This window comes from Limulus polyphemus, unplaced genomic scaffold (genome assembly GCF_000517525.1).
Source record: "Limulus polyphemus unplaced genomic scaffold, Limulus_polyphemus-2.1.2 Scaffold50, whole genome shotgun sequence".
Lineage (NCBI taxonomy): Eukaryota > Metazoa > Arthropoda > Merostomata > Xiphosura > Limulidae > Limulus > Limulus polyphemus.
Genome location: NW_013665660.1, coordinates 11,717 through 25,058, shown reverse-complemented (window position 1 = coordinate 25,058; position 13,342 = coordinate 11,717). Strand labels below are relative to the sequence as shown.

The 13,342-nt window shown below is 29.4% G+C and overlaps 1 protein-coding gene across 2 annotated transcripts in view; it reads right to left on the bottom strand.

Annotated features, from left to right (window-relative positions):
- The window catches only part of LOC106462989 (mini-chromosome maintenance complex-binding protein-like), a 33,587-nt gene that overhangs the window by 9,601 nt on the left and 10,644 nt on the right, over window positions 1-13,342 (bottom strand). For both annotated transcript variants that reach the window (XM_022390601.1, XM_022390610.1), the window contains 3 exons: window positions 12,414-12,878; window positions 9,731-9,816; window positions 3,343-3,454 (listed from right to left, as the gene is read on the bottom strand). In XM_022390601.1, coding sequence (XP_022246309.1) covers window positions 3,358-3,454; window positions 9,731-9,816; window positions 12,414-12,878 — 648 coding nt within the window. In that variant the 3' untranslated portion in view covers window positions 3,343-3,357. The remainder of the gene's footprint in view (window positions 1-3,342; window positions 3,455-9,730; window positions 9,817-12,413; window positions 12,879-13,342) is intronic.

Here is a 13,342-nt window from a genome sequence, read left to right as displayed (position 1 = left end):
AAAAAAAAAAAAAAAGGAATATAACAAAATCAATATTTAACAGTTCTTGCTTGCCATCTGGTACAAAATACGTAAACCATCTACTTGTTATGCTCATCACATGATTTCCCACGAGACATTTCTTGCGATTTAATACAGGTGACTTGAAATTAATATTTGGACCATATTAAATATTTATACCTTAAGCCTAAAAAAATACTTTGCTTTTTCCCCACGTCTTCGTTAGTTACGATTTAACTTTTACATTTCCTTAATTTCACAAAATAATTACATTATATCACACAAGACACAATTATATTAACTACGTTACAATAAATGACAGAATTTTTTAAATTCAAAATGTTCTCTGGGTAATAATTACAAACTAGCCGCGACCCGCAAAAAATTTTGTGGTAGTTTTCAGGCCCTTCGCTTGAATTTTCCTTATTCTATCATTTTCACGCACGCTACTTAATCCACGCTTTATTCCGGGCATTACATGTTAAATAGATAAATCCTGGTTTATTTGAAAAAAAAAAAGTTACGCAGTCAGACAAAGTCACGTAGACGTAACTTTATTTAATAAAACTACACGTAAAGTAAACAATAATGGTATGTATAATACAATAGTGTACAGAGCAGGAAACAGTTTTGAGCGTTCAGTATATAACAGGGTTTTAAGAGTTAGAACAAAAAACTTTCAAAAATGAAGAATAAAACCCGTACCAAAGTAAAAAGTGGTTAAAAGATTTTTTATAGCAGTCTATGAAATGAACCGAAGCTAACTTATAGCAAAGTAAAGAAAATGTAAAATTGTAATGAAGGCAAATTTAGCTGAATATGCAGAAAGTGATAAGTATAAGGTTTTGAACGAAATGAGCATACGGAGTTTAGACCTAAATATGCCTAGAAAGTTCACAGAAATTGTATTTAGTGTAATATGTATTTTTAGGTAATTATGTGTTGTGTGTAAAATACTTCGCAAATAAAAAAAACTAAAGTTAAAATCGAAGCCAGTCGTCACGTGATGACAAAGACATTTTGCCATCGTGTACCTTACTCGTTGCATTGAAAAGTTTGGCTAAACTAAAAACAGGTAAGGTGATTCTGAATTTATAAGCCAATATGCAATCCGGGTTTCTCGAATAACGGCTTTTCTAACGATACGAGATTTGTAGTTTGATAAAGAAATTTCAGAGAAAAGTTCCGGACAGACAAACATGAACAAATATTACGGAGATGTTGCCATTTTGGGTTTTAACCTTCTATGCATAATACATTGTAGAAATCTTTTATTACTAAAATATCATGTATGTTAAATATAGTTTAGCATTTGTTTTACTAACACATGATATCACAAAAAAAAATTCAGCAGATAATATCTACTATAAAGTTAAGAATTAATACAACATAAACTACTAATGAAAGAAAATTTTATTTCTTGAAACAATTTGATCATTTTAAAATGAGTAGAAAACAGAAAAAAGTTGGAAAATATTAATAACGGTAGTTAACAGATATAACATTTGTATTTTCCAACAAAATGATATATTTCAGGAATGATGCTTCTAAAAACAAAAACATGATAAAAAAAAAATCATTAAAAGTGAAGAATATCATTAGGTACTTCTGAGCAGAATACATGATTAACATGATTAATTTCTGGATAAAATAATCCAGGAATTAACTGATCGCCCATATTTTCTTTTATTTTGTATCTTAATATTGATACCTGTTAATAAAAATTAGTAAAAAGTTTAACTTTGAAAAGGATTGTTTATGAGGTCAGAGATGGTCAATATGCATCCTGCTGACTTCAAGTGATTGAAAGAAACAATACTGATGTTAAACTTCACCAACACCAAATTACCAAAAATTAGAATTGAAAGTAAACTTTTTGCTGCAGTATACATAAGAATATTTTTAGATTTGTACATTAGTGGTTTATTTTTTTTTTGAGTCAGTAGTCCACTAAATAAGTCAATTAGTGATTTTTTACATTAAAAAGGTGATCTAACTAAAGTATTATTGCTAAAAATAGTCAAGATTACTTAAACTATCACTTAATGTGTTACCAAAGTTATGATCCTAAACTTTTTGAACTCCCAACCTACTTCAGTAGACAGGTAGTTTTCTGGGGCCCATTGATAGTGTTGATGCATCAACCTTTTTCATACTTAACTGTGAAAATGGTAGGGCTAGGGGATACTAAATATAAACTTCAGCAGGGTTGGAGTCATCTTCAGCTAAGTCAGCTTTATTTTTGGTTGGCCTTTGGAATAGGTTACCTTCAGATGTGCCAAATGCAGTTAATTTCAGTGAATTTAAGGGAAGGCATGATATAAAAATCTGAATGATAAGGGCTGGCTTTGATCATTCTAAAGTTTATTATAGTGGATGTAATGGTTTAGATGGGCTAATAGGTCCTTATTGTCCTTAAATTGTATGTATGTATTTGTGCACGCACAGATGGGGAGGGGAAGAAATATTACTGTTCTAATATGCTTCAATAAAGTTTAGTAGTGCTTTTATTTATTTATTTATTTATTTTTCACAAATATTTTAGGACCATTATTTTATGAATAATTTCAAAATCAAAGTAAATTACATGTTTAATCCATCTCAAATGTGACTCATCCCAATACGATCTACAGTTACAAACCACTGACATAAAGAAAAAAAAACCATCTTATACGAGTTTGGGAACAATTAAAACAGTTTTACATCCTATATTTTTTAGTTTGTTTTTTAAGTGAGAGCCTAAACCACAACTCGGTAGCATATATTTCAACGTTTCCAAAACACCGAATCTGTTAGCTTTTACTTAGAACTACATTTTCAGAGGAAGTAATGGATCAAGAAAATTTTTGTTTCAAACTGAACTTTTCCATATTACATTACCAATAAAAAATAATAATCTGTACATCAGATTCATATCTTTGTAGTTACTATTAAAACACACACAAATATTGAATTGTGATTACTTTCCAAATTAAAAAATAAAAACAAACGTAGGTTACATTTACTAAAACAACTTGTTTTCGCTGACTAAAAAAACATCACTCTGACTTGGGTAATCCATGGTTCACGATTTACACTGAAACTTTTTATACCTTTCAACTTGCTCGCTTAATGTTTTGTCACATTCATTAAGTTGTACCTTTTGCATTCTATGTTTTCTTAAACATTTAACGAATGCTAAAACCTTAGCCAATGAATGATATTACTAATATATTGTACAAAGTACTTGAGTTATGCATGAGCAATGAAAATGCTTTTCCATCTCCACATTAATTCATTTTGAACATTAGCAGAGATATTAATAATTTTATTATTTTGGAAAAAATGTAGACTTCATCTTACAAGTTCAAGTGCTCTTTACTGCAGACGTCTTTTTCGTTCTTTTTCCAGTTCCTTCGCTTTTTCCCAAGATTCTTTATTCATTGTTGAAAATCCAACACTAAGAGAAAGGTACCTGCAGAAATTTTGAGATAAGCAGTGTTAAAACCATACATCATCTAAAGTTAAGAAGGTCAACAGACAAAATCAGAAAGTATTATTCTTGACAAATACTCCAAACATGCAACTTTTTACTGAGAAAATATTTTTGTAATTTTAGATTGTATTACCTAATGTGCTTAAATTACATGACTTTTCTTACCATTGAACAACATTGCAAAAACTTGTATTTTTCTGAACATCTCTCTATACTCCCATAAAATAGTTTAATCACTGTGCTGAATTAAATAACCGAGATTTAACTGGTTAAATTAAATCTCTGTAAGTAACATTTATTAAAACCAACAATATAATGAGGTTGAATAACTGAATATCTTGTTTGTTACATGTGACAACAATGTGTGAAACTGAAAGTTAAGCAGGAAAAAGTTTGTCATTAAAACAAAAACATAGCAACATTACTTTTTCTTTTAGTTTTTTTAAGATTGTCTGTACAAAGGCAGACTAGAAACCAATTGTTGTTTAAATGAATTAGATTTACTTCTTTAGATTCCCTCATGTTTCTATTTGTCCAATAAAATCAAACAGCTTGCCTGATGTATTTGGACAATACTTTGAGTTCTATTCATTACATAACTTATATATAATATAATTTGCATAACAGTAGTATGTCATGTTGCCTTTTATAATTCATTCTTCAAATTTTAAAATGCTTATTGTTTTATGAAATGTGACTTAAATTTCCTGTTTGCAAACAATATCAGATTACAATCAACAAGTGTACCACGGTGTTGGTAATCAACATCACTTCTCGGCATAAATATGACAATTCCTCTATCAACATCCAGGTCTGATAAAAAGTAGGTGTATTAGAACTTTAATAGGGATTTGCCTCTTTGATGTCTATATCGCTTCATTTTAGCTTCAATTTTATCAATAAAGTCATCAAGAAAATGGATAACTTCAAGTTTCAAACTTATACCTTAGTTTCACATCTTACATAGTACTATAAACTTAGTATAATCTACCAGAAACTACTTTAAAAAAGAAGTGGTACATAAAAATATGAAAAATCACAAAAGAGCTTTGTAAAAAAAAAGATTCAAATATTTTCAATTTCTTTATAAAATATGTGACAATTTTTTAAAATAAGCATTAAAAGCACTAACAATTGAAACTGACATAGCTACCATTCTCAATAAAAAAAAAAAAATGGATAAAGTGCAGAGTGCATTGTTGGGACACAAGCCATGAAGCCTCGAATTTACAATCTGGCATACTAATCACCGAGCCACATCAAGCTCTTGTGTTATTCAGAAGTTTGGAAGGTAGGCACTAAACCAGTAGCAATGGAGAAACTGAAATGGCTATAAAACTCATAAAAAAAAAATGGAGACAATTAAGAAAGTAGAGGATTTTAGAATCCATATGGTCATACCCAATAATCTATGAAAGTTTCATGACAAGAGGTTAGGAAGTTGAAAAATGTAATTAAGGACAGATAAACATGCATATACTTTGACATAAAAATGACAGGATAGATATGTCATAACACTGTATAGTCTTCTTGAAACAGGCTTAAATTTTTCCTTCTATAAAATTACATTGATGTTTCAAGCTTGTTGTTACCTTAGTTTTTAATATTAAATTTTCTTGCCCAATTCCTCACAATTTGTCAGTTTCTAAGATCATGCAGAGAACACTTTTCTCAGCTATTTATAGACTTTGTTTTTATTCCTCTATCATTTTACTGTTTGCGAGACAATAGGAATTGTTCTGCAGATTCTAAGAATACTTAGAACATGTGATTAGCATATTTAATTATTTCTACTTTTTTAAAATACTGGATCTTTCCAAGAAAAATTTACAGACACAAAGGTCTCCTTCATTGATATTTTGAATCATGCATCACAACAATTGTGACAGATTTGTTATTATATATCTATTTTAATATTGACATTTGTTTAGATTAAATTTAGAAATATACATAGCTGATACTGTTAAATATGTAGTGCAAAACTCCCACCTATTCTCCAAAGTTGTAGAAGATTCTCGAGAGTAAGAATCAACAATATACGTGTGTACATAAATACTCGTGTTAGCGTCAGTATTGTTACGTAAAACTGAAATTGAGAAACACTCCACACACCTATAAATCTAACTATCATGCTGCACCAAAAAGAATATCTATTATTGGTTTGCTATAGTTGGTGTGTTATAAACTTCAGAAGCTATAACTGAGATTGTTATAATGCTTATTAATTGGAAAACTTCAGATATTTGACCAGGAGCATTTATAACGTTCGAACGTTACAAATTATTTATCTTCAGTGGATTCTCATCGGACGTTAGTATTTTTATGAAAACATTATATAAATTCATCATGGAAAACTCGAGGTGTGGCTGGTGAATAACGAAGGACAGACTCAGCCATAGTAAGGGAATGACTGTCATTCCTACAATGCACCTACAACTTAAAGTATGAGGGATATTTTTGTGGTATTGCATGAATTCGATTGCACCTTGCCAACTCCAAATAACACAAAGCTAATATGCACCCATAAACAAATCTTCTAGAAAACCAGTTATTTATGATGAAAATGAATGACAGCTATAAAATATATTATTTGTAAATGATGATTTAATTAATCTGTATTTAACTTTTTACAAACCAGCAGGATAACATCTTGTCCTTATGTTATTGTTTTTCACACTATATAACATCTAGTTTGTGCTTGAAAAAAAAAAAATTTTGTTTAATATTTTTATAATATTTTAGGTTGCTATTTTTCAGATTTTATTGTAAAAAAAAAATACTTGTCTTATTTTTTGTTTATTAGGTGCCTAAAATCATGTCAATGTATCCAACAGTTATTTTTCAATTTAATTACAATTATAATGTCTGTGTTGTCCTAGTAACAGCACTCCAATTTTCTTGTTTAGCCATACAAGCTCTTTCATACAATGAAAATATTAAAAAAACGAAAAAACTGGAATTTTTAATATCAATCAGAAGGATTCATTTGATATATCCAATAAGTTCTCACTTTTTTCATTTTCATCAGTTATTCATATTTATTATTTATCTTTACTGAATCAGTTATGTCGCCACATAAATAGCATTGAAGAGTAAAAATGTTGACTAGTGTAAACACAACTTGCACTTATACCCTATGAATACACTGATAAAGGCAATATTTTCAACTATATTTTTTGTCAAGTTCAATTTCTCCAATTATAGTTTGTTTTCATTAACCAAAGAATTCTTGTAGTTATGTGTTTTTTGAGTAACAATAACTTTACTAATACACAAAAATAAAAGCTTTTGTGCCATCTGAATAGTTTGCAATCACAAAACTGTTAGCCTACCATACCCACTGACCTTAAACATCCTTACCTGATGTCTTTTCATAGAAAAATATTCCTATAGCTTACAAACAGACATAATATAACAAAAAGATTATCACAAGCTTAAAAGATAATCAAATAAAATTAAGAAAATTCCCAAATTGTGACTTATTCCAAATTATGAGAACTTCTACTTGTCACTTTCACAGAAACAATAAATTACTGCTAACCTAACTTTATTTACCATAGATTTACAAAAATAGGCATGAATCTTTTCTATCCAATAGTTTTTAGCCATTGATTCTATATGATTTTGATACTACGATTTAGCAGTTATTGTACAACCCACTTGCTGGGACATCTTAGCCCTGTGTGTGCATGGGTGAGGGTCAAAATGTGCACACCCCACTCTTGTACAGTGCCATTCTACATGGTATCATGGGTGTGATAGTTATCAACTTTTCATGTTACCCTGCATTGTTAGAATTGGGAAGGTACCAGATATTATATACAGGGATACCAAAAAAAATTAGATATGCATGAGAGGTTGTAGAGATTATGCAAATGCAATATGCAAACTGTATGATGAACAAAAATATTTTTATTCTTCACGTGAACATCACCTTGCATTCCGAATTGTCAGAATCCAAGTCAGTCATATCTTCAGTAGAAAAATCTTAACACATCTGACATGCACTGTTTAGTTAAAGCTTGCCACATTTCATGAAGATTTACTTCTTAAATTCAGAATTATAGTCAACAATACTTCTCCAATACAAAGTCAGTATAATGGACTGACCCTGTGTACACAGTTAAGTGCCTCTTCATAGAGGGTTCTGAAATAAAATCACTGAGAAAAAAGGAAAGATATGAGAAACATAACAAGGATAAGTTATTTCTGAACGATGACAGGTTCCAAGTAAATATAAGCCGAGACTTTGTGATGGACAGAAAAACTAAAAAATTCTGTAAGGGAATTATTTACAGATGATACCCCTTGGAGTTGTGCAAATATCAAAAGCTCAAACATTTTTCTTTGTACATTACAATAAATAATTTTTGCAAAGTTACAAAATATTAATTCTTAAATGTTTAAGTAAAAAATTTATTGAAATAGAGTTACAATTATTATTTTTACTTAAATTATGAAATTTAATAAGCAAGTGTGTACTTAACATAGGGAAGCTGCTCTCTGGTCATAACAGGGTTAATAATCATTCTTCTCAGATATATCTGAGCATGCATTACTTTTCAGCATAATTAAATCTTTGGGAAATACTTAATATTAAAAACATTTCCTTAACCCTACCGACACAGGTCAAAGGCCATGTCATCACATTTGTTGGCTCTCATTCAAAATTTTATTGAACTATCTTATGAATGTATGTCAATAAGTTTGGTATCAAATTGTAGAGTATAATTCAAATTTTAGTATTATATATTAGTTAATTTCTAAGTTTAAAAGTAAATATTAAAAAAAAATCCTAAATATCAATTTGTGTGTGTGTGTCACATGGTATGTTGAATGCAGCATTGCTTCATATTAGATGTTTGTGATGTTCAAGTACAAAGTCTATAGTTCTTAGATACTCAAATTACCAATAGTGACAAGCTAGAATGCAAAACAAGAACCTTCTACCTTTTCTATTTGCCGAGATATTAATATATTTATTGAATCAACCACAGTGGCCCCACCCAACTCTAACACTTTTGAAAATACCTGCTTACGTACACCTACTTTGCCCAATAACATGTGTATAACCAAATGAAAACTGAATGTCCTGTCCCCCTAGCAAAGTATTCGCATGGAAGCTATTTCTTTTCATGCCAGATTAAGAAATAAGGTAAGACATTAGTGAGCTCGAAATTTCATATTTTTTTAGACCCAAATACAGCTTAGTTACTAAGCTTGATAAATTATAGTGAAATTCTGTGGTAATGATATAGTAATTTATGATTTTTGGTTATTCCATAATGTATATATATATATACATTATATATATATAAAACCTAAAAACATTATTTCGTTTCATATCCTCCACATGCAAAATTTGATAAGGCTTAATGACTTACAGATAATTAGAAGAGATAACTCTTTGCTATACTTCTTTATTTACTGTTCTATGTTTTAAGAAAAACAAGTACAAGAACTTATTTCTAAATAGTACTAATGCATATACATATATTATGTATTATAACTGAAATGTGACTATTTTTCAAAATACTAGTCTACTAAAACACAGCCAAGACAAGTCACTTTGTAAAGACCAGTTATATATTCTTGAATACAGTAACATGAGTGCATAGGAGTTGCATTATTGCAACTTCTGTAATGTTAGCCATGTACAGTTGAGAGGTCAATATAATAAAATAATAAATATATTTGGATGTATAATGATATGAGATTTAAACTATTTAGACTAAACATTTGGGTTTGAGTTATAATTTGTAGTCATTCTAGAATGGGAAAAAAAAAGCATAATTTGTATTTATTTCCTAATTTTTTTTATGGTGGTTACAAGGTTGGTCAAGTTGACACAACCATTACAGAGATACAGATACAGTAGTGAAAATAATACATAAAATATAAAGTGTTTTCTAAAAAAATGTTTTTAATTATCTGAAGGCTATAAAAATTTTGCATGAGAAAATTGAAAATTATCTGATGCATAAAAGTATTTTTAACTTTAAAATCAAAATTACTTTGTATGTTGGGTAATCAAAATTCAAAAAGAAAAAAAGGCATGAGAAAAACATTTTTAAAAAAAATCTTTAAAAAAAAAACCTTAAAAAAATATTTTGTGTGTACAAAAGCCATGTAATGTTTACTGATAATATGCAAAATTTTGTAAAGATAAGCTTACTAATTTCAAAGATATAGCATAAAACTATAACAAGCTTGTGCTAAGAGAGTTAATGACAAAATCCAACAATAGTCACAAACCTGGCCAAAACCAGAAGTGAATGAAGATCATCAGCTGTCATGTTCTGATTCTCTCTTCTCATGTGCACAAAGTCATCTTGAATTATCTGAATTGCATAAAATATATTTCAGTAATATGTTACAAACATATGTTCATTCTTTGTGTTTTTCTAAACTCTTGAGCAAACTCATCACTATTTAACAGTTTAAAGCATATAAGAAATCACTTATCCAAGTTCTCTTTCTGATAACTTAATTTTGGTCAACTAAGTCTAACATTCTCAGTTATACAATAACTTGCTTTTGTTACACAACCAAAGAAAAATTAAGAAACTACTCTTATGAGTTAAAATGATACGTTAACAGTCAGTTAAAAAGAACAAAACAAAATTAACTGTCTGACACTTTTGTTATAACAAGGAATACAGTACTAATTATTTTAAGAATCTTGTCATAACAACTGATTGTATTCATATTAGACACTCATCAGTACATGAAAAACAACTTTAGTTTAAAGCAACAGCTTTAGTAATTGATTTGAGTCACACCTTGTGAAAATTTCTGTTAAAAGAAATTGTTTATAAACTTTCTAAACATTATTACATTACATAAACAGTAATGAAAACTCTCCTCTTGACAATTCTACATTAAATTATGTTCATAGTAAACCTACATAGAGAACTAAGAACTTACCCACTATATAATATATCTAACTTAATATATCATTCTAATAAGGAGTATGCAGTGTTATAAAACAAAAAATTACAATTATTAGAATGTAGTGATTCACCAGTTAGACACCCTTTGTAGCAATATTTTTAGCCATGATCTCGGTAAAACTGGGTGATTAGTTCGACTACCTATGAGTATCGATTAAATTAATTAATGTTACATATAATAAATTAATCAAAATTAGATTAAATTGATTAACATCAGGAAAAAAATAAACTCATTGAAATAAATAATCACAATTACTACTTCTTTTTTTTATTATTATTCTAACTATCCAAGTAATGAAAATATTGCCATTATGATAATTTTTTTATTATTCCAGGGTTGTTCAGCTTAAATCAATTACTGTAATACATCATAAAAATAATCAATTAATTGAAAACTATGGAAAACACTCGTGCTTCATATACAAAATGTTTTTTAGTTTTCCTTCTTTGTATTTGAATGCACAAAGTTTATAAATTATAAACACAGTGCTGTGTATTTGAAGTAATTATAGCAGTTAAGTGACCTGCCCAGACTACTCACTTAAGAAGTTAGGTATGTATAGCATTCTGAACAAATCTGATCACTGTACAAGGTATCTCAATGACTGCAATGTTAAACATAAGTGGGTTAAACCTATTCCATAACATGTAATATCCACCAAACACCTCTCATTTCTAGTGAAAAGCCACTTTAAACCAAATTGTCTGATCAAAAATGACAAACCAATCAACTTATCTAGTGACACTTTCAAAACTTGGGTACTGGGTACAAGTATGAAAAATAAGTGATGGTGCCAGCACACTAATTGTCTATAAACAAATGAAGAAATTTACACACAAAACCTTAACTAAAAAAAAGAATATTTTGTCTGAGATAAAGCTCTAGGGGATGATATATCCATTTCCCAAATACCTTTCTCTTTGCAATGCATAGTACTATCTACACCCACCCATCCCTTATGCACAAGGTGATGTCACCAGTACTTCCCTGCTCCCAATTTATTCTTGCAAAGTTTAAAGATGTTTAAAAGACTTTCTATGCAAACATGATGATATCGTTCATACTTCCTTACTCCCAATTTCATTTTTGTATCATTTAATAAAGTTTAAAAAGCTTCCTATGCATGCACACAGATATTACTCTTTTAATTATATAGATAGTAATAATCAAGAACATTTTCACTAGTTCATTAAGTTGATTATTCCAACTATCCAAGTCTCATGTGAGAATAATTAATTAGCTGAGTGTAATTAATTAATAGGACCAACCATTAATCAATTATCAAATTCCACTAATTTCGCAGCTCTAAATCTCAATGATATACAAGGTTCAGCCAGCTTGCAAGATTTAGGTTAGTCCTAAATCCTTTTACTAAGCTAACAATGTAAAATAACTATAAAAAAAGAAACAAATCTAACTGCACTATTTTATAAGAGCAATATCACCCATTCAAATTTCGTGATGAGGAACCCACTTTGAGACTAATAATGGATGGTCTCCAGCCATTATTAATATCACCCATTGTCAACAAACAATAAAATTCAGTCACATGTACTCTTCTGTAAAATTAATCTATGTGAAAATAAACATCTCTGTTTGATTCACGATACTAAATTAAATCTACACAAGTTTAGAAAAAAAATGGGGGAAGTTGTGGTAAACAAATGAAAATTTTTATCAATTTTTCAAAATGAATCACATACATTTTAATATAGTTGTGTATTAGTTTCAAAACATTTTGCTTCTATTGTTATCTACGCTAGAAACACTAAAAAACATATATAAAGCTAATGTACAATTTCGTGTAAAAATTGCTATGAATACTGTTTTATTAATTCTACCATAATCTATAGTACACTAAAATCAGTCAAATGTTGTTTATCAAACTTTTCAAAGATTTGTAGAAAAACAATCTACACCTTTTAATGTTTTGTAGCAATATATATGATTTCACAAAACATTTAAAACTATATGAAGCACTTACTTTTTGAATATCCTCATTCATTACAAACTCCAAAACTTTACACACAGTAATATAATTACGTAACTTCTCTAGTAAACCTTCAGAAAGATAGGTTTTTATCAAACCAAACTGTTCGTCAAAATCCTCGGGCCTTACAAGTGGCTTTAATGGTACTTGAATATCTGTTGGAAGGATAGAGCGTCCTTCTGAAAGAACTAATGAAGCAACATTAGAAGAAAACTCCATCTTATGATAGCTGAAATCATAATCCACACGTTGCCATTTAATCAGATTCCCAAGAGCAGTTATATTCTGTACACCTTTGGCTTCCAGCTGCCCAGTACTTAAAGATGTCTCATCAATAACCAAGTGTGTATGATCACTCAACTGAAGTATACCACTAATCAAACGGTTTTGGGAATAGTCTTTCTTTGGAACAAAAGTGAATGTGTTCAGATTCTGAAGAGTCATTGGCAAGTAAAAACTCTATAAAAAAGATAAACAACAAAGTGGTATTAAAATATATTTAAAAATTGAACACAGACTTTAAAAAAGTTTGTACTTTTATTAGTCTGTTTCTTTAGCAAGTTGTTCTACAATTTTACTATTTGTTATCTCAACTGTGTAACACATGGAATATATAATAATATTATGGATGATTACGTTTCACCCACAGGCTAGTACCTCAACTTCATGTTGCAAACCAACTGCAGGTTGACTGGAATATATTAACCTTGATCCTATCAAATTCTGGTCATCAGGCATGGAACATAAATTTAGTTGACAGATAACCTAGCTACTAGCCAAACCCTGGTCACTGGCATTGGGCCATGAACATCGCTGAATAAGGCTAATCATGCTAGTATTCAACCTTCCATTATTTAAAATGTGACACAACTGTGACTGTGTGTGTATGTGTGTGTATATATATATATATATATACACACACA